The following is a 22603-nucleotide window of genomic DNA, read 5'->3' on the forward strand; positions in this document are numbered from 1 at the left end:
GGAGTGAGTCCAATTGAAAGCAATAGCCCTTTCTCAAGGAAAGAAAAGAATGCCTTTAAGGCTGCAACCATATGCACGCTTACCTGGGAGTAAGAGGCACTGAAGAAACTGGGACCTACTTGTGAAAAAAAATACCTAAGATTGCGCTGCTAGCCTGGAGTACTTCACTTTTGCACCCAGTTCCCGAGGAACCGCTTATATAATTAGTTTTTATTCCTTTTGATTTAGTGTGCACCTTGGAAGCCTTATAGGGGGAAGACGGTTTAGATATTTAGAATTAATTGATCAATGAATAAAAAATAAAGGCGTTGCGCTTTTCTTTCCCCCCAATTTTGAACAAGTTTACAAAGTGTGGGGCTGTGCGGAGAGAACAGGGGTGAAAGCGTAAGTACGTTATACATTATGTTTCCACTTGGGAGAAATGAAGCAACAACCTGATTTCATCCCACAACCAAGAACGAATCTAAAGGGTTTTTCCCCAGACTCAAATCACACTGCGAATTTGCGGTGCATGTTTACTCAAGGGTAAAACCCATTGTTTAATGGTGCTTATTCTCAGCTAAGTGTGCGTTGGCCTGCAACCTCGGTTCTCTAATGCGGTGTCCTCTTAAAACACAGGTTATTTGGAAATTTCAGTTGAAACCAATGGGTCTAAATTATCTTTCCGTTTCCATTGATTTCATCTGTTAAATTGAGCATTTGTTAAATTTCTCCCATTAAAATCAAACTTTGGCTGGATCGTGCTAAGTGTGTATTTAGGATCGGGGTGTTTTCATTCAGAAAAGAGATTCGTCTAAACCAGGACGGCAACGGCTTCCTCCTTTAATTCTCGTTAAATAGCTTCCGCCTTAAATTCCCTTTATACACTGTTTTGACGTGCAGATAACTAGCCTTTGTTTACAAAGTCAGCCCCCTGCGGTCCGCTCCTGCCAAAGTTAATTAAGCACCTTGAAGTCTCATTGATTTCAATGTGAGAGGATTAACCTCTCTCCTCGAAATAAATGGGACTTCCAATATGGCTAGATCTTGCGGTAGGTTAATACGGGACAAGGTTAGGAAGCCACAACCTACATAAACATTTACACAACGTCATACGAAGCAAATGACCGCCATCGAGAGAAGATGTCAGACTTTGGGAGGCTCTGGCAGGTTTCTGCAAGGTGTTTCACTCCGGAGGAAGGGGAAAAGGTCCTGAACGGAGTGAATATAGACAGCAAATTAATAATGTAGCAACAAATGACAAGAAATCCCAATTCGACGTTACGGAGTACTATCCTAAATTGATTCCGAAGAAGGACTAACAGGAATACAGTAAACTTAAAACATGCAAGAGACTTTTAAAAATATGTTTAGTACACCCGGATTCTTTCCATGTTGATAAGCAAAAGCAGGAAATCGTGTATAAATCTAGTGTTAAAGGCATATTGATGAAATAAAGCAAAATGATTTGTCTTTAGCAATTTCCTTAATAACAAATAAGAATTTATTAAAATCGGTTTGGGGACAACTTTTAAAATATATGTTCGTTTCACTCTAGTTCTAAGCACAATTAACTGGAAGTAAATTGGGGCTTACTAAGGTGTGAATATCCGTAGCGTGGCATGTCGCTCTCCAATCACTGGGTGGGTTCCGATTTATCTGTTACTTTTGCATCAACAAGCTCAGATGAAATGTGAGGGGTGGAATTTCTGAGAAGAAAGCTTTTTTTAAAAAATAGTCTCGGAGAAACATGACAAAATCCTGAAGGCTCCTGATATGTTAAAAAACAGGCAATATATTGGGGAGAGAAATGCAGTATTTCCGGCATATTGTTGTTGTTGTTGTTATTCAAAGCCACACCCACTCATTCCTATGAGACTTTCTTACCTAAAGAACCTTGCTTACTTGAACAAAGATGTACAGAATCGGAGAAGGCTGCCGTCCTTGACTACTAGTTACTTAGTTTCCGGATCCTTAACATACTATCTGGAAGTAAATCTGATTTTGCGGTTAGAACCACATTAACTAGTTTTCTTTGAAGGCTCCCCCTCTCCACTACAGTAAGCTGTCTCGGGAAAACCAGAGGGGATGATGTTTTCTGAACTCTTTCTCTCGGTCATTTGCTGAGCGTGGAGTGGGAGTCTGCACCCTTGTCAAATTGTTATCCTGCTTTCTCTAACGACCCAGCGCATCATCCCTAGAAACGAGTGGTACGGAAACGTACCAACCTGGAAGTAAATCCTATTGAAATCAAGGTGGAGTTATTGCTTAGGCAAGCGTTGTCCTGGAACGCTGCAGTTCTGTGCCCACTAGCAAGGAAGCCAGTCACGTGGGGCGTGCTGTCTCTGCACGTATACTCGGAAGTAAGTCCCACTTCGTTTAATGCGGCTTATTCCTACCTAAGGTCGCACAGCATAGTGGCCTCAATCCTGGGAGGACCCCCCCCCAACATAATGGGCTTTGCTTCTGTGCAAAGTGCCCAGGATCTGGGCTTCTCGTTGAAAACAGCTCGTCCACCTGACAGCCGGGCAAACGTGCAAGTGGCACCTGACCTCACCCACCTCGCGCCCTGCGGGCTACCAGAGACCAGTTTAGCCAAAGGGAGGGAGTGTGGCTTTCCCTCCAAAATATCGGGCGCTCCTGTTGAAATAGCAACCCAGAGGACAAGGATCACCTGTTTGGAAAAACATACGGTCTCTTAAAGGGGGGGAGCCACCCACTGAGTGCCGTCCTCAGGGGTGCTCTTTCGTCACGTGGCGGCGGCAAAAGAGGAGATGGCTCTAAGGGTGGGGCTGTGGCTGAAGGCTGCACGAGCAGCCTGGGCGCTGGAAGGCCAACCTGAGTCTGTTCGGCCTCGACTTAGCGGGAGGGCTCCAGCCGGGGCGGAACCCAGGCAAGCCCTGCCCGACGCACCTCGCTGTGCCTGCCTTCCAGGGCCGGGCCAAGAACACCCAGCGGGAGCCAATGAGCGGCGAAAGCCATGCCGGCACCTCCAGCGTGAGCCTGGAGATTGACGTGGGAGACACGTCAAGTTGAGCTGGGACTGAAGCTGCGGGTTTATCGCCCCCTCCCCCAGTTGGATGCGGAGCGCACCTCGGAGGTGTGCGGGCTGCCCGGGCCTCCGCTCCGATTTCGCCCGGAGCGCGGGAGTGAAGAGGAGCCCCCGCACAGCTTGCCCAGGCGCTTCCGGAGCTCTCCTCTCTATGCTCCTGCCTCCAAACGCCGGGAGAGAGAGGTGGGATCAGCGCGGGCGTCTCTCCTAGCGGGCCATGGGTAAGAAAGGGGCAATCGGCGTGAGGGCGGCGGGCAGAAGGGTCGCGGGTCGCGGATAGCCGCCGCCCGGCTGCTTTGGGGAGGCAGGAGCACTCTCGCTTGTGAAACCAGGAATCGCCAACCAGCGCCTCAGCGAAGTCTCTAGGCCGCTTTTGATCAGGGAGGAGCCGCGCGCCGCAGCCACACCAGCCTTTGGCTCTCGGTCCGGGCCGACTGAAAAGTCCCGGTTTCTGCCACTGTGGAAAGGGTAGGATTTTTCTGGGAGCCGCTTGCTGTAGATTAGATTATATGGCTAAACGGGATGTAGGAGGACGCATGCGTGTTCGCAGTTTATGGCTTGAGATAACTCAAGAGGAACGCCAGAAGAGCCGGTCTGCTTCGGACCGGCGGTCCATTATGCCCAGCATTCTGTTTCCAACAGTGGTCAGTCAAATGCCTCTGGAAAGCTTGTTTCTTCCTCTAGTATATCTGGTATTCTGCCTTTGCACTTGGAAGAACTATTTAGCAACAATGGCAAATATTCCCTCCCATATATGTATGGCTATAGCAACATATATATATTTAAATTAGTGGTCAGTCACAACTTGTCGCAAAAAAGTCCATTAGTTACACCTTAACATCTTTTTAGTCAGACTTGTGCTTTCCCGCTTAGTTATAGAAGGAATGGATTTCCTCCCGCCTCTTTTAATTCCTTCCTGCGGCTGAAGAGGGGATTCCACGATACTAATGGAACAAGTGGTCGTTCTTCTGGGCCACTTTACCTAGAACAGTAGTACTAGTATTAGTAGTAGTGATTTTTTTTAAGAGTGTGTTGAGTCCTTGGAAAGCCCTCAGCGGCTGCCGCCAAGTCCCGTCCTCTCTGCCTTCTGCCTTTGCCACAGTAGCAAGAACTTAGCGCTTCTTTCCCTTTTCCTCTTCCCCGGTTGCTTCTAGAGCAAACGTACGGCGAAGTGAACCAGCTGGGCGGCGTCTTTGTCAACGGGAGGCCCCTGCCCAACGCCATCCGCCTGCGGATCGTGGAGCTGGCTCAGCTGGGCATTCGGCCCTGCGACATCAGCCGGCAGTTGCGAGTGTCGCACGGCTGCGTGAGTAAGATCTTAGCGCGGTACAACGAGACCGGCTCCATCCTTCCCGGCGCCATCGGCGGGAGCAAGCCCAGGGTCACCACCCCGAACGTGGTGAAACATATCCGAGACTACAAACAGGGCGACCCGGGTATCTTCGCCTGGGAAATCCGGGACCGGTTGCTGGCCGACGGCGTCTGCGACAAGTACAACGTGCCTTCGGTGAGCTCCATCAGCAGGATCCTGAGGAACAAGATCGGCAACCTTTCGCAGCCAGGCGGACCCTACGACGGCGGCAGCAGCAGCTGCAAGCAACCCGCCCCGCAACCGACCCTGCCTTACAATCACATCTACCAGTATCCGTACCCCAGCGCTGTGTCGACAGCCGGCGGCAAAATGGGCAGCCACCCCGGAGCTTCGGTCTCTGCAGCCCACGTCAGCTTCCCCCGCTCTTGGCCCTCGGCTCACTCGGTCACCAACATTCTGGGCATCCGAACCTTCATGGAGCAGAGCGGTGAGTGGACTCAGCCCAGATAAGAAGGAAGATTAGGAGTCATTTGGCGACGGGGGAGGGATACATTCTTGCTCCCGAAAAAACGAAGCTGTTATTAGTCATCATAAGCGTGCAAGGAGCTTCACAGAGATAATAAGGATAAGACAGGTTCCTGCCCCGAGGAGCTTACAGGGCAAAACTGGACTCAAGGGAGGCAACGGAGGGAAAGAAGAACAGTTTTGTGACACGTATTTAGGCTGAATTTAAAGGGAAAAGACAAAGCAAAAGGGCTCAGTTTTTTATGCAAAAGAGGGATAATGTTGGGGGTGGGCACAAAAACCAAAGCGCGCGCGCGCGCGAGAGAGAGAAGCAGCTTCAATCCAAACAAAAACAGTTTCTCCCTTCCTGCTTTTGACAGATTTATAGCGCAATTATTTTGCATGCATACTCAGAAGTAAATCTCACTGAGTTCAATGGGGCTTATTCTAAAGTATGTATGCATCTCAGGAGACTGTGGAAGGGATCCATAAGATGAAAAGTGCCCATTTTTATCTTATGGATCCTCACCACAATCTCCTGAGAGACTAGAGTTTAGACCTGGGATAGGCAGCTGGAGGTCAGAGTAGTATATGGAGCAATTTAATCTGGCTCCCCAAAACCTACCATGGGGTGTGTTCAACTAAGTCCTACTCAGAGTAGACCCACTGAAATGAATGAACCTAGTTAGTCCTGCCTATTAACTTCAGTGGGTCTAGCATTAGGACTAGCATTGAATATTACGCCAAACCTTGATTAAATGTAAATGTACTGCATGTCGATTCCGACTTATGGCGACCCTATGAATAGGGTTTTCATGAGGCTGAGAGGCAGTGACTGGCACAAGGTCACCCAGTGAGCTTCATGGCTATGTGGGAATTCGAACCCTGGTCTCCCAGGTCGTAGTCCAACACCTTAACCACTACACCACCCTGGCTCTCTTAAACCTTAATTAGAGTAGTAGTAATAATATCAGTAAATAAATATGTTATGGAGATAGTTTATGTAAGGGAAAAAAGCTTATTTCTCAAAAAGAAAGGAGGCGGTAGTCAATTCTTCTTTAGAGTTTTGGAGCAGATCCAAAGGACATGTGCCTCCTATGTTACCTTGTATGGACTTCATTAAAAAGCCTGTCACCACAACCGGAGGAGGGGTCGAACAGTGCAGATGGAGCGCCATTACTTATATGTGTGTGGAAAGGGCGGGGGAGATTTTCAGCAACCCTTAAAGACACGCATTTGAGTATGTATTCAAGATTCCCATGCCAAAAGAAGCCAGCGCATTCCCCGGCATTTCTAATGGTTACAGTTTTATACCTCCTAATAATTGCAGCAAGCTTCTCTACACAGGCCAGCCAGGTTTTTGTTTTTGTTTGGCTGTCTGTTTCTGTGGTCAGCAACAGGATTTGCACTTTTGGCATGCACACTGAGCACCCAGGCCTCCTCTTTCGATAGCCACTCCGTGTGTAGAACTCCCGGGTTTTCTCTCAGAATGATCAGGTGGTCTGAAATGGGAGGCAGCGCTTCCCTGACCTTTCCAGTGGCACCCTTGTTTGTTGCAAAACATGCTTCTCACTGGCTCAGGAGAGTATAGTCTCCAATGCAGAAGTCGGCCATCCCTCGTTTAGCTGCTAGTGATTTGCTCAAGGCCTTCAAATGAGTTTCATTAACTGAGCCAGGATTTGAAAGAGATGCTCCCATGTCCAGCCCTCCACATGTTAATATCTACTGCGCCTCATTGCTCGAAGCCCAGAGGCATCTTGGGAGCTGCTACTGCAGCAACCCGGAGGACCAGAATTCAGCAGACAGAACTCCGGCTGTTGTTGCTGAGAAGGCCCGGACATCTTGAACTTCTTATGAAAAAATGTGGAAAATATTTTCGTAGCGATGATAGATTGCCAACCGCAAACTCTGAGCCCTTATACCGTCCCCCTTCCCTTTTTTATTTAGGAGAAAGGAAAAGAAAAAGTGGACCTAAGCAAGTTCATCTCGTGATTACTTTTTTGCAAGATCAAATGTCTGAGAGCGGTTTTCTCCCCCACCTCCTAAAATGTTCACTAGCCTTCCGGTTGAAAAGGCTCGATTATTTATTCCGTTCTCTTCTCGCGAAGAGTTTACAATTACTTTATTTTAGAATGGCTGGAGAGCCAAACGATCCACAGACACGTTGTCAGAAGGAGGAGGCGGCAAATTGGGGACTTTATATTTTTAGACTCTGGTTATCTTCTGCGTTTTGTTGCTAGAAAACTGAGTCCAGCCTTTTAGTTTAGTTTTTTTTTTATTTTGAAAACTTTTTGGAGGAGAGAATGTTTCACGTTGTGGATACAAAAGACAACCAGTCACAAGACACATAGAAGTTCTTCGTTCTTAAAAGAAGAATTAATCTTTCAAGCGCACATACCTTTTTTTTAAAAAAAATAATAATAATCAAAAGACAGGAAAGAGACGTCCCATCCATCCCTTATTTCAGACCATAGATTTTTAGGAGCATCTATATGTATTCCAGCTAACTGGTTCTATCCTCTAATAATTATTGAGTCTCTATGCACCAGGTAATGCATGCTGCACGCACGCACGCACGCGCACGCACGCACACACACACACTTTTACTCTAAAACAGCCAGGAGGTGCCCGGTTCTCCGGAATAGGTAGCTGATAATGAACTCTGAAGCAAAGAACCCCAAATGCTTTAAGCTGCATTTCTCCCCTTAACATTGTGTATATCCAAGAGCAGGCAGTAGGAAATTGCGGAACCTTGTTCCTACTCACTGAACCTCCGCTCCCCAAATCTGAAATGGCGCCCCCTTGAGAAGAGCCTCCTAAAGGATGTGAAAGCCAAAAAAAACTGGCCTGTGTAAATGGAACAGGCATGGAGGTGGAAGAATATGTTTCAAATGAAATGTTGGCAAAAGCTGTTTGCAATTTAAGGCCCTCGCCTGTTTTTGTATATGTTACCCCTTCGGATCACCCTTGTTTTGAACCTCGAGTTTTACGAAAAGCTCAGAGCCCATCAGCTGCGCAGCTTGGTTGTAAAACACCCGTGACCCACCAGTGTCTTTCGAAAGCTCAACCCCCCAACCCGCCAATATTTCATCTTGAAGCGCTTCCCACCCAAACAGAGGCTGGAGCGGCGATGCTGGGACTGAGAGTTTTATAAATAAATCTGGATTGTGTTTATTGCTAGCCCCATTCAGGAGGCTGCTGCACTACAATAGGGGTGAAATAAAAGTTAGTCTCAAATCCTTTACAGGCCTAGGAACCATTGAAAAATGAATCAAACGACCATAGGGATCTGCCTCGAAGCTTCCCCCAACTCCTCAGTGAAGCAATTACTCTCTTCCCGTACTTCGCGTTATTTTGCATGGAATGTCCGCGGAGTGGGCATCCCCTGAAACTCACACCAATCTGTCTTTGACCTGCGCTTTCAGGTGGCATCGAAAGGCCACCCAGGGTCCTTTGAAATCCAAAGGCAGTTTCTTTGTTTATCCTTGGAGAGGCCATTTGCAGCGTAAGGGGATCTCTGAAGAGACTGGCAGATTGCGGTTGAGGCTGTAGTTCACCCCCCACCCCCACCCCCACCCCCACCCCCACCCCAACACTTCACCGAGCCAGCCTTCTGAGGGAAGACCTCCTCTCTTCTGATTATTAATATTTTCCCCGATCTATTCTTTCCTATCCCAGGAGCTCTAGCTGGGACAGAGGGCTCTGCCTACTCTCCCAAACTAGAAGACTGGCCAAGTGTGAACAGAACCACCTTCCCTGCTTCCGGGCAAGGTGTCAACGCGCTTGACAAATCGGCAGCGGAAGCAGACATTAAATACCCCCAGGTAACAGCAGGCCAGTCGGGAATTCTGTGGCAGAGACTAGCAGGGGGTGTTGGGTATGGGCAGGTGACGGGCTGGGTAGATGGAGAAGCTAAAAATCGAAAACGATGAAGATCATCCCTCCAGCTGTTGTAACGACACCCAGCACAATGGGAAGAAGGCGGAGTGTTAATGGGCAGCTGTGGGTTTAACTCCTGGAAGATCTATGCAAAGCTCGTGGATCTCTGGAAAATATCTGTATCTGTGTTCGAAACTGCTGTAAACAGACATTGAAATGAGATTCTGAAAACACGCACACAAATCTGTTTAAAAGCTATCTACCTTTATATCCAAAGAACACATGCATGTAGAATCCAGGGGAGCAGAAGAATCGTGTGTGTGACAGAACAGCTAAGGGCTCTTTTGACTGCATTAATTTCACAAACACTTTCTTTGCTTCACATGGTAAACTGGCATTTTAATTAAGTTTATTTATTTGCTTTAGTCGTAGCAATCTTTTCACGTATGCTACTCAAAATCCTGCCACTATACAGTATTGATTTTTTAAAAAACACCCTTACTATTTTTAAACCACATTTTGTAAATAAGTTTTTTTTTAAAAAAAAAGAATGCCCGTGTATAGTTGTGCATATTTCGCAGGAACCAACACTTGTTTGAAAAGCTAACTATCCGCGTGTTTGTAGTAGTTTCTGCGCTTAGTGCAATAAGGACCCAGAACCGCATGCGTGTCCGCTTTATATATGTGACGGTTGCTAGTATCTATCTTTCTGCTGCAAGGCTTTTTGCATCTTTCTTAGACTCGCAACGCTCTGTTGCCACTTACATGGAAGTGAAGCCCATTAAAATTATTTTAATTTACCTCCAAGTTAACGTGTATAGAATCGGGACCGTGGAGGGCTCAGGCTACCCTTGGTGCCTTTTCCTAGGCGCCTCCCCGCCTTCTCGCTATGTAACGTTCTCTCTTTTTGCTGTTCGCAGCCGCCTACTGGGCTCTCGGCTGTGGGTACCTTCCTGTCCCCTTGCGCATACCCGTCTTCAAACCAGCCCGGAGTCTACAGCGGGCCGGGCGGAAGCTACCTAAGTCCGGCCCATCATCACTGGCAGACGCAAGGCAACCCCTTGGCTCATCACCACGGGCCCGGAGTGGCCATTCATGGGGGAGAATTGGCTTCCACCCTGACTTTCAAACATCCCTCCCGAGAAGGTAAGGAAAACAAAGGGTGTACACGCTCTGCCTAGGTGGCGGTGGAAGAAAGGCAGCTGAGTGAGGGGGAGGCATCCGTCCTCTGTTGGTATTGTAACCCCTACACACACTCATCTGGTGGAAAACCCCATTGAAAATCGCGGGACTTATTTCCGAGGATCGGGCTGCATTCCACTCCAACCAGAATACCTCCATGTAATGAAGCCTAGGCTGCAAGAGAGCCTAGGTGCAAGGGAGAGGGGACTGCCTCCCCTTCTGGCCTCCGACTTGCCCACCTCCTTTCCTTTCTTCGTTGTTCGAGTTTTCCAAATGAAATGCCCCCCTTCTCTAGCTATATAATCCGAAGAGCGCTCGGTCCTCTATAGATCCGCGCTACGCAATCAGGGAGCCGGGAGACTTACAGGGTAGTGGGGCGAGGGGGGAAGAATGTGCTATCGAGAGCTGAGAATAACTTTGCTGAGAATAATTTCCTCTGCAATCAAGGGATGTTTCGAAGCAAACCTTCTATACTTTCATGAAGGATCCCCCCCCCTCCGAATCAGTCATAGGAAATGTCATTGGAAGAGACTCAAGCCTGGGTCACGTGGAGGGACGAGAAAAGTAGACCTCCGGGATTTCCTGTCCGTCACTGCTGTCCTCGCTGGAGAGAGCCCTGCTCTTTAGTCTGCCTCAGATCACACTCACTATTCAGGCATCTGTAGGAGTTAAAACATCGGGGGGTGCTTTCCGGGTAGGAAAAGAAACCCCATCCTGCCAAAATATTTTCTTTCCCCTTGCATTTTCCCCACCGTACAAAGCTATTCCAGCGCCTTTTCTATAGCGATACCTTTTATTTTCCTTCTAATCCATTAACTGTGTGTGGTCTCCTTTGGAGTATTAACTCCAAGTGGGCGTCATTTAGCCAGGCGCAATTATTGACAATGATTGACGACACTGAAATGGTGCGTCATGTGCGTGTGAAAGTACCCCAAAAGGCTTAGACGTTTTAAAACGTTAAAATAAGAAGGAAGATGGTGATAATTTTCTGAGCGAAGAAGCACTGAAGGACGGGTTGAGTTGAAATCCGCTGCATTTTTCTGTTTTGATATTTTGTAACAGCATATTACTTGCAAGATCTGGGTGGTTTTTAACGGATGCTATTGGAGGTCGCTGATTCATAGGGTCGCCATAAGTCGTAATCGCCTTGAAAGCACATTCATTTCATTGGCGATCACTCCTAACCGAGTACGACTGTCTTCCAAGATAAGGTCTACAAAGTGACGATCCAGCGAGGGGTGAAGGCACATAACGACAAACAGCATGTTATTAACAACTTAAAGCATGATCCTGTCAAAAATAAGCACTAATAATTCTCATTCACTTAACATCCCTGTTGCAGTCACAGGGACTTGTGTGGTAAGAACCTAGGCATGTTTACTCAGAAGTAAGTACCACTGAATTTAATGAGATTTACTCCCCAGTACGAAGAGTGCTAGCTTAAGACTGGGGGGGGGGGGCGGAGAGGCAATCCTAAAGGGACAAGGAAGTCATATTCTGGCGCTTGTTTAATGAAAATGTCAGGAAACAAGCAATCAGAAACCAAGTACAATTTTTTAAAAATACCCCCCTTCAATGGGCCACTCCAATGATTTCAAACTTCTTTTTATAAGGTAATTTAGATATTTTACAAAGCCTGCCAGCCAAATAGAAAGGAAGAATTTGAAATATCCTTTAACTCGAAAAGTAATCCTTCCTTTTCATCTCCTTTTTCATTAGGTGTCAGTTCACAAAATAAAATAAAATAAAAGTGCTGGGGAAACCTTCCAACTTTTAGTAATCCTTTAAAATGAAGACATCATTTGGGTGAAAGTAGTATTGGCGTATTTTTCTTGCAGTAGATGGAACAGAAAATAAATGTGTCAGGAATATGTCATGAGCCCAGATGTGCCAATATGCCACATGTAGAGATGTGACAGAGACTAATTTGATTTGATAGAAATAATAATTTCAGTACCATAGGCTATCATTTTTATGCAACCACTTCACAATAAATCATGATAGGGATCAAGTCCAATAAAGAGGAAACATTACATGCAATTATAAAAGGTGTTATGATTTTGGTCAGCCTAGTTTTCTCTTTTAAAATAAACTAGAAGTAGACCATCTTCTTTAAATATGTAAAGTATGTATAAATAACACTTCAACTGCATGACAATTCTAAAGTCTGCTCATACCATAATCTGGTTTGTTTTATACATTATTTTGCCTTTCATTCTTTATGGATATTTTCTTACTGCCCCCCTCCATTTTCTATTGTGCTACTGTATCTTACTTTAAGAATAAATATTTACTAGGAATTAAATCTCACTGGGACTCTGATTTTGGAATAGACATGATGAGGACTGGACTGTAAATAATATTGAGTCAGTTTTTCCGAACAGAAATTTCTAGTTAGTGGGTCCAGTTCATATCCATTGAAATCAATAATAAAACTGCTGTTGATTTGGATTGAGCAGCATTGAACCCTGATCTTAAATGTATTTACTTGGAATTATGATTTTATTTATTACATATGCTTATGAGTGGGATACCTACATGTACATTTTCCTTTTCACCAGTAACTTGTTTAATTTAGTGCCAATGGGATAATTTATATGTTTTAATATTTTTTAAATACATACCCTAATGATCTGTCGGAAATTACTCCATACTTGAGTGAAACGTTGCCCATTCACTTCAGATTGAGGATATTTTGATGAGACATTACTGGTCAGATTCACATGGTCTCTTCCAATCCACCATGTTTTACAAACTGGTGGGGGATATAGCCTCCTCCATCCCCTTTTTCTCTTTTCTGTAGGAAAGTCTGAATGAATCTTAAGACGCACCTTTAAACACACGCGCGCGCGCGCGCGCGCGCGCGCGCACACACACACACACACACACACACACACACACACACACACCACCACCACCACCACCACCAACAACAACAACAACAACATAGTGTGTTTCACAGTAGAAACCGGCCTTTCTGCTTTCCTTTCCCTGAGCATTCTGTGTTAGGCTGCGATCCTAAACAAAGATTGTGCCACTGAAATCAGTGGCTTTAGGATTATGGTGTTACTGTTGTACAGGATAATGAGAAACAGGTGCGCCCTTTCTTCCCTTGACAATCCTTTAAGAAAATCTGTCTCTAACCCAGTGATGGAATACTTTTCTGCCAGTTAGGGATGCGACTAGCTTTAATGTCTCAGACCCTTGTGTGACTTGGGGTAAAAAATGAATGAATAAAAACTCGCATTTATGCCCCTTTCTTTTCAAAGTTCTTGTATTACTCTCCATGAATATCTCGGCGTTTCCAACAAGTCGAGCTTCTTTAGTGCAGCTAATTGCTGGAGGCAAAGTTTGCAGAACAGACGCAGAGCAAAGTTTGCAGAACATTTTTTAAAAATGCGGCAGGTGGGAACCACTCAATGAGTGAAGCTGAAGTCTATGTCTCTGACATACAACACTTACAAGGCAAAATTATTACTATAGTTTGGTAAGGCAATCGCCACTTCCTGTTTTATATATCGCCTCAGTCACGAACTCATTATGTTGCCTAAGCAAGCTATTTTTTCTCAGCCCCAGCCCCTCTGTCCCCTGTGAAATATCTCCATATTGTGATTTACTTTGTGACTGCAGGATAATACATGTTCAGCGCTGTGGACACTATAAAGACCTATATAAACTGTTATTAAAACGCTATATAAGCTGTTATTCCTGTGTTGTTGTTTTCCGAAGCTGCAGTTGACAAAGACTGCAGATTCCTACAAAGAATATCTAAGAACAATGGATGCGTTTCTGAATAAAATTAATGAGACAAGTCTGTAGTGACCAGTTGTAAAATACATGTTTTAAATGCCTCCTCCTCGGCTCATTATTAATGTAGTCATAAAACCAAGATAAAGTTCTAATTAGTTTCAAAGCTGGAATCATCTGCCTTTCTCATCGGCCATCCACAAATCCTTTAAGCCAAAGTGTCCCAGTCCAAACTATATTTGAGTATCCTTTAATTGCCCAAGCTACACGTGTCAGCGGCAGACCCGCTTGTTTAAACGGTAAGCTTTATTCAGAGGGGGTTTACCATCGCCTTCTTGTGAGGCTGAGAGGCAGTGACTGGCCCAAGGTCACCCAGTCAGCTTCATGGCTGTGTGGGGATTCGAACGTCGTAGTCCAACACATTAACCACTACACCACACTGGCTCTCTGCTACGTCCCAATTACGTATAAGGGGCTGACTTGGCAATTAGAGCAAAGGAGGAGTACGTGCATCCTCCGCCCTTGCTTGATTCCGCACAGACTTCTAACCTCACTTCCCCTGCACCGTACCACCTTACCGGAAATGAGAAAAACACTTGTGGGAAGAGGCTATGGGAACCTAAGCGGCTGGTGAAATTCAGCTTCTCACCAGGTGACCTTCCTCTTCTAAAAACCGGGACCTCGCCCGATTTATAGGTGACTGAGGCAGATCCACTTTTAAAATCTATCAGTCAGTGATCTTTTGCTTATTACATGCTATATACTGTTTTCCATATGGCGGTGCGAGTTTTGGTGCAGAGACTTCTGTCCAAACAAAAAGTGCTTAATATTGGGGTGGGGGAATGGGGTTGTTGCACAAAGCCGGATTTTTTTTTTTAAAAAAAACACATTTAAAGGAATGTGCAAAGTGATAAATAACAAAAGAATATGTTCATGTCAGGTTATGTTAGTTCAGTTTATCCTTTTGTTTAGGCATAGCATCATAGGGAATGTAAATAACTGTACTGATTGGTTGATTTGACACCACATCTTAAAATATTTGCTTCTGTTAGTTGCAGTTTATGGTTGAGATCCTAGCACATTTATGTTCTCAGATTGTGCTTCTAATACTAATTAAATATTTACTTCTAATTTAAGAAGCAGAGTACAGTGAGTAAGAAGCTGCAGTTTTAAACTCAATGATTTGGAAGCAATCTAGTTCCCATAAAATGAGCAGGCTTTACTTCCAAGTAAATGTATATATAATATATAGGAGCTGTAAGATATGTAGCTGCAGGAGGGTGCAAAAGGCAAGTACAGGTGTTAGGGTATCCTGGGTACTTCTTAATCTCTCCCAAAAGTAAGCCAGGCTTTGAGTACTGAATTCATTGTGGCTCCCCAATAAGCATCTGTTTCTCTTTCGACTCTGTTGCTAAGTGAAGGGACCCATCTGTGGACTGCCCAGTCATAAACCCAGTTTAGGAGCATGGAATTAGAGGGCGCGCTGCCATTTCCTCCTTCCAATCTACCTGTTTCATTGTTTTTTTAAAAAATCCATAATAATGCATTAAATGCTTATAAATAGGTATTATACAGAGTCATATAATCACAAAAGACAGGTTCCTGCACCAAGGAGCAAGAAAATGTTAATAAAATGATTACACATTTCTGGGTGGGTGTGGGGAGGCAGGGCGAGATGACAAAGGGAAAAGAAGGAATGGAAAAGTAAGAGTTACAATGTAACCATCACAAGGAACTAGTATTAGTTCCTTGTGGTGGGTGGGTGTGTACTGCCTTCAAGTGGATTCTGACTTATGGCAACCCTATGAATAAGGTTTTCATGAGGCTGAGAGGCAGTGTCTGGCCCAAGGTCACCCAGTGAGCTTCATGGCTATGTGGGGATTCGAACCCTGGTCTCCCAGGTCATAGTCCAACACCTTAGCCACTACATGGTTACATTGTAACTGCTGTATTAGCGAAGCACTGTAAAGCAAGGACTGATTTTGAAGGAAGTGATACCGCAGTTTTCAAAGTGCAGTTACAGATATTGCTAAGTGTAGTAAACTAAGGGCACAAATCAGGGGCAAGTTTTTCTACACAAGTTCTTTTCTAATGAGTAGAAGCAGCACTCTTGTACGGCAGATTGTGTTCCAAGGCATGGGTTTCTGATTTCCCCATGTTTGTGATTTTGGGTGTTTTTAGGTTTTCAGTGTGTAGACTACCTTTTTCGTTGACCCTGTTCAAACATGCATGTTTATCAATTGCAATTAAGTGGTGACTTGCACTTGTGAATGATTTGTCACAAATCAAGCACACCAAAGAGGTTTCATATCAGCTCAGACAGAACTTTTTAATGGAGGCAAATCACACAAATCAGCTACCAGTATTAGTTGTCAAGTGCTGAGTAATGAGGTGATGGGTGAGGTGATCAAGTGACACGTATGAATTTAATTTTGATAGTATCTATTGTGTTATCTATTGTTATTTGAAGAAGACCCCATATTTTCAGTTCCTTGGCTCCTTTGCTGAAGCTTTCCAAGGAGCACACTTGCTCTGTTCCAACATAGTGAAAAGAAAATACTTTTAGAGGGATTCTTCTTTATGAGTAACCATTATTATTAGGCTGCTAGGGTGAATAGGAAACTGATAGTAGTTCTATAAACAAGAAAGAGCAAAACTGTCCATTGTGCTTGTGGCAGGGACTTCCCTGACACTGCATAGTCACACTTCATGCAGCATCCACTTTTAGTGAATGTACACAAAGTACATAAAATAAAATGTCATGACATGAACACATGTTTTTTGGCACCTATGTAGTCCTGCTTTACCACTCTGTCTGGGAAGCATGTCCCGATCAGTGTACATGCAGGCTTTGTACATGCAGACAGATCATATATAATAGCTCCACATATTCTGCAACAGCAAATGTGTACTTGCCCCCAGTCTAGTACATGTCAAGGAGCCTTAGCTACCCCCTGCCAAATATTTTTTGTTTGTCTCATTTAAACATTACATTTAATGGGTACATGCAAAAATGTATATGCACTGCCCTCAAGTCAATTCCAACTTAAAGGCAGTGACCGGCCCAAAGTCACCCAGTGAGCTTCATGGCTATGTGGGGATTCGAACCCTGGTCTCCCAGGTCATAGTCTAACACAGCCTTTCCCAACCAGTGTGCCTCCAGATGTTGTTGGACCACAACTCCCATCAGCCTCAGCCAGCATTGCCAATGGCTGAGGCTGATGGGAGTTGCGGTCCAACAACATCAAGAGGCACACCTGTTGGGAAAGGCTGGTCTAACACCTTAACCACTACACCATACTGGCTCCTTTTCTCAAATAACCCTTAAAACATAATGTGTGAAATAACCCAAAAGAGAGAGAGATACCAGCATATGTTGTCCAGTCTTTATAGTCTAAAAAAAGTTGAGACTAAGTTCCATTGAAGCTAATTTAGTCCTGGCTTTTAATGGGACTTAAAGCCTAATTCTCTCTAAGGGTGAAAACCTGGGTCTGGGTCTGACCACTTCAGACTGAATATGGCTTCCCCATGACAAAGTCTCTCACAGATAGAAAAGCAGCCTAGCAGGGAAAAAGCTAGGCTGGACCCTTTCTTCCTTAACATCTAGTTTTCTATGTGCCCTGAATTGATTTGTGTGGAAGGGGATTCCACGATGTGAACGGTCTTTTGCAATCTGAAGTGACACACATACTGGCTTACCACCTCCCTGAGAACTAGACTTAGGACATGAGTAACTTCAGCTGGGTTTGGGACCCTTCTTTTGATTATCGGAGACATGGGCATATAATATGGGGCGCACCTTTGCTGAAGAGCTGTTGTGTGTCTGCTGACACATACATATCTCTTTATTTTCCCTCCGTCCCTCCCTCCTCTTCCAGTCGGCGACAGAAAACAAGCCAGCAGCCCTGGGGGCAAAACTCCAGCAGTCGCCCTCGCCAGCATCCATGGACTTTCTGTTCCAGCCTCCTCGTCCTAGAAGGAGAAAGGCGGGAAACGGCATCTGAGGAGAAGGAGACTTGGAGGCGGGAAAGAGTTGGAGAAGCTTCCCCCTCCCCCCCGCAGTCAAGATTTGAGGAGAGGAGAAGCTGCAGCCTATAAAAAGCCCGCACAACATGGCAGGGGCTGCCAGACCTGTTTTGCATTTTGTCACGGCGCATTTCCTTCCCAAACAAACGCGGAGGAATCGGAATGGCGAACTTGCCTTTGACTGAATCGCAGACCAGAGATCTCTGGAGGGGGTGAGAGTAGGAAGCCAGGGAAGAATACGGCGAAAACAAACGACAAACATTTGTTTGCTGTGAGTCACTGACGAAGGAGGACACACCTTTGGATTTAGAGAGCTGATGGCGACTCAAGAAAACAATATTGGCCTCAGACATTTAAATGCCCAAGTGAGGTGGGGGGAAAACATCTAAAGAGCACCCAGTCGCTGGCCAAGATATGACAATACGTTTAAAACTTGACAATTTGATGGGCTTTTTGTGTCCAAACTTTACTGCTTCATAGTCTGGCTGGCACTGTCGCTGCAACTTTGATTTCACCTCACAGCAGGGCACACTGTCCCTTCATTGCGGCTAGCCTCAAAATGTCATGAAACACTTATTATTTTTCTTCCAGACCAAAATTAAACATTCTTAACAAAGCACATTTTATTTGAACATGATGCCGACATAAACACACATGAAAAAGACTAGCTTCCACCACAAGCCCTATTACAATCTTCCTAATTAAAAGATAGGCCCCACCAAACACTGGCAGACTGAACCAAGGTGGATCTATATCCTTTTAGAAGAAGGATTCCTTTCCCTTTTTAATTTAATTGTGAAGAGTTTAGAACTGGCATATGAGCAAAAAGGCATGTTTTAAAAACTTGAGGTGGCAAGAAAAACACAGGACATTGCTCGGGATGCATGGAATGCATGCACACATGTTTTTCTCTCTTTTCCATGGCTTTTCCCTCAAGTTGAGCAGTCTTTACAGTGCCTCAGCCCAACATCCTATGCTGCTAACACCCCCTGTTTTGTCAATGTAGACATGCCTCTAACCCCAAGTGTAAAAGGACAAGTGAGTAACAATATTTTCTGATTTTATATTTTTATAGCAAACCAATAAAAGACCGATTAAAACTCTTGTGTTTTCATTCCTTTTCTGTCCATTTGTTTAGCAGAGTTTGTGGGGGGGGGGGGGAGAGACGGGAGTGCCTCCTTAATGTTGCTCATAAAGACTTTCTTAAAAGCCCAATCCTAACCTTGTTTACTCAACAGCTGAAATAAGATTTGAGATATTTGAAATTTGCCCAAGGTTAAAATTTTACCAATCAAAATATGAAACTCAAAATTTGAATATGAAATGTGAAATCTTACCTCAGAAGTTGAGCTCTTTTCATTTATTGATGGCTTTTGATTAATTTTGGCAGTACATATATGAAATCTCAAGCTTTTTACTGTCAAATATGATATACCATGGCATATCAGCCATAAAAAATGGTCAAATATCAAGTACTAAAATAAAATATTTAATAAGAGCCTACGTGATGTGGTCAGCTATAGTTTTCAGCCTTTTCAAACCCACTTTTAGCCCAAATGTTCCTTTGGGGACCCTCTTCTACTACTGTTACTGCTATATATTTCTTTCGTGGTTGTGCTATTGTGACCAACTTTAGGTTACACTGCAACTCAATAGTTGGTTTTGACCCACCAGATTAGGCATAAAACATCAGAAATATGGGTTCAAATTCAATGGGTGAGCTTGGACTAGTCAGTCACCATCTTTTAGCATAACCAAGGGTTGTTGTGAAGTCAAAATTGAGCTGGGTATGTGTGTGGGAGACCATGGACACACTCAACTCCTTGGAAGAGGGTGGGACAAACATGTAATAAATAGATAAGAAATATGTATCACTAGCTGTCAAATGTTCCATGAAAAATCTGAGAATAGCAGCAATATACAACATCAAAATTTGTAGAGAATAATTTTGGGGAGCAAATTTGTTCCAGCTCTGCTTCTCAGTAACTTTGCAGATCTGGTTGTACATCTATATTTACAATATTCACCTGAGCCTTCATGACGTGAAGTCTCCTGGTGTGAATGAGGATACATGTAACTTTATGTGGACAGGGGCCAATAAAAGTAAATCCCATTCAGTTAATTAGAGCTTACCTCCATAGAAATTACTCAGTTAAGGCTGAAGGCTGAGATCTACGTAACTGTATGGATGTAAACACCCCATTCTTGTCCTTGCACATTTTACTATATGTTTTTACTATCTGAATTTAGTGGGAAAGTCCAAAATGTTGCAGTGTAGAGTGCTCCTGTTTGGTGTCCCAGCCAACTAGCCATGCCTTCTTTCAGGATATTCCATTCCACACACACCCTATTTTTTCATTCACCGCACCCCCCTCAACAGACACTAAGTATTCTGTCCTCCTTGGGTTATTTTCAATGGTTTTTCTTGTTGTTGCCCTTTTCATTTTTCTGCAAATCTTGGGGGTCTCACCCAAGCATGCTCATCCTCTCTTGTTTCACCAGCAATTGCATTTATTAGTGAATATTGAGGATTTCTGTTAAAATTCTGGTTTTTAAAAAAGTTAAAAGCATTCATTTTAGTGTCATAATTTCAGCACAGTACAGCATAGTTTAAATTCCATACAAGCTTGATCCTGTCAGCTTGGCCCACCCAATCAGAGATAGTCTTGGTTTATCTTATGCAACAACTAAAGAGAACTGTCCCATCCTTTACTTCCATTTCATTTGGATCTTCCCTAGGTGGTACTGTATAAAAAGCTAGATGTTACAGACATGATAACAGTATTTTTAAAATATTGCCAGAGAGAGACAGACAGAGAGAATGGAGTCCCCGCAGATAAGAACCCTGGCTGGTGTTGACCATTTGAACAGATAGAGTCACAGAGAAATTAAATAGTTCCTCCAGAACTCCAGTTCCCCAGCTTCTCTGACCTTCCAATTACTACACTGGGTGTGAGGTTTTATTTCAACAAAATTGAATTTCCACTGTCTTTGCATCAGTTCCCAAAGCTCCATGAATGTTCCTTGCTCCTCAATCGTTGGAGTGTTCATATACCATAACATTAGAACAGTTCAGTCAATGGCAAGGAGAATGCAAATATCAGGCAATAAGTGCCAGTTCTGAGCATATTTTGTAGGCTAGCCTGAGTCTTATAAGTCTGTAAATTAATAAATAAATGCAAGGCTTAACGGCGAAACTCAGTAAAAATAGTAAATGGAAGCACGGGGAGTGGGGAGTGCAAGAAACAGTGGACAAAGCAGTGAAAGGTGATGCATTCTTCCCATGTCAGCTTGTCTATCATTTGTACACCCCCCCTCTCCCTCTCTCTCTCATCTGTTCATGGCAATTTAGCCATGAGAGAAGGACAAGTGCCAGAAATATGATTTTCAGCTAGCACCACCATGTTTCATTTAAAGTATATGGGTGGTGGTAGATGAAAGCTAGATAGTGAAGAAGCACTTAAGGTGGAGAAGAAATAAAGCATCCTTGATGCCCAATTGGTCTGTCAGGTGAAACAAAATGTTTCTTATTCAGTTAGATTTTTTCAGTGGCTGATGCAATACTAATGATTACCATATGTATTTGTAGGAATTTTTAGTAGAAGAATGTTCTGTTCATTAGCCAACTTGAAAGGAACAGTAATTTGTCATACTAATTTCCCAATTAGATATATTTCTTTTCTGTGAGCTGATTAGAGAGCTGATTCAATAGCCTGTGATGTGGAATACATGTGGTGAGAACATTACCATCATAATGTTCAGAAAATACTTTATAAAAAAGATCCACAAAGGAAATGTGAACAATAATAAGTGTTTTCTGATGTGCTCCTTGAAGTTCTAGGGCCTGCTGCATAAGCAGAAAGATGGCAAAAGGGTGGATCACAAGCACCTTGGGAGGATATTGGGCTAATATTGATTTCCAAAACCACAGGGACTTGCAAAATGCTACCACGATTATACAAGTCATAGTAGTTCTGATGTGAAGGCATCAGTGATCTCTCTATATCAGCAAACCAAAAGTGCTTAGATTTGGTAAGATTACAGCTTGTTTACATACTCTCCCAGCAGCCTTTCCTGAAGACACTGAAGACTGTGGCAAACTGATTGGGGCTGGGTTGTCATCATCATCATCATCATCATCATCTGTTTGTCACCTCATACCCAACAGTCTCTAGCTGACTTAGATGCCATCCAATGCTGTCTACTACACTGTCTGCATTGTGCCTGCCAGATTTTGTTGGACTACTGTTCCCATCAGCCCAGCCAATGATTAGGGATGATGGGAGTTGTAGTCCAATGGCATCTGGAGGATACAGTGTTGGCTATCCCAGCTCTACACATTTACTCAGCAGAAGCACATCTCAGGTGATTTTTCAGCAATATAAGAAGGGCATTTTATCAATATAGGTATCAATATAGGACATCTAAGAAAATAGGTTTGTGGTGGTGACCTTCAATGTCTGTGATATGTGTTTGCTTATTTGTTTATAAAATTATTTACGTACCACTCTCTCACATCAGGACAGTGTACAGCAAAAAAAAAACACCTTTAAAAGCAATACCGAATAATCATTAAAATGACTGGCTACTCAGAAAAATGTTAAACTGCACAGGCCTTAGCTCCACAGACTACATATGCAGCAAGTGTAAGTTGATTTTTCTGTTATAACAGAAGGTTAGAGCAGTGGTTCCCAACCTGGGCGCCATGACCACCAGGGGGCCCGTGAAGTAATCCAGAGGAAGCCGCGAACAGTAAAGAAATTATTTTAAAAAAATAATAAGTCTCCACTACCTGGACACTGGCTGCTCCTCACTGCTGCTGCAGATGACACCTCCCCCTTGCTCCAAACGAGAGGGGAGGACTTTGCTGAAGCCCAGAGCATCTTTCAGGCATACCAAGGGCAGGCATCTGCCTATACCAT

At 44.1% G+C, this 22603-nt stretch overlaps 1 protein-coding gene across 3 annotated transcripts; it reads left to right on the forward strand.

Moving 5' to 3' along the window:
• The first annotated feature begins 3212 nt into the window (after positions 1-3212).
• Positions 3213-18769, forward strand: PAX1 (paired box 1). Of its 3 annotated transcripts, XM_061636818.1 has the most exons (5): positions 3213-3252; positions 4186-4830; positions 8526-8671; positions 9647-9872; positions 17534-18769. In XM_061636818.1, exons 1-5 carry the CDS (start codon positions 3249-3251, stop codon positions 17629-17631), a joined length of 1119 nt encoding a protein of 372 aa, XP_061492802.1. In that variant the 5' UTR covers positions 3213-3248; the 3' UTR covers positions 17632-18769. The 3 variants fall into 3 exon arrangements, 1 of the variants encoding a protein (XP_061492802.1); XR_009764078.1 differs by lacking the exons at positions 3213-3252; positions 4186-4830; positions 8526-8671; positions 9647-9872 and adding an exon at positions 14168-14351 and having other exon boundaries at positions 17534-17620; XR_009764084.1 differs by lacking the exons at positions 3213-3252; positions 4186-4830; positions 8526-8671; positions 9647-9872 and adding an exon at positions 14168-14307 and having other exon boundaries at positions 17534-17619.
• Positions 18770-22603: the final 3834 nt, after the last annotated feature.

Source organism: Rhineura floridana, chromosome 1 (assembly GCF_030035675.1).
Source record: "Rhineura floridana isolate rRhiFlo1 chromosome 1, rRhiFlo1.hap2, whole genome shotgun sequence".
Lineage (NCBI taxonomy): Eukaryota > Metazoa > Chordata > Lepidosauria > Squamata > Rhineuridae > Rhineura > Rhineura floridana.

Excerpts from the sequence above, each read along its gene's own strand:
- PAX1 (XM_061636818.1), top strand. Across the intron at positions 4,831-8,525 it reads AACCTTCATGGAGCAGAGCG|GAGCTCTAGCTGGGACAGAG; the intron begins GTGAGTGGACTC and ends TTCCTATCCCAG. Across the intron at positions 9,873-17,533 it reads CAAACATCCCTCCCGAGAAG|TCGGCGACAGAAAACAAGCC; the intron begins GTAAGGAAAACA and ends CTCCTCTTCCAG.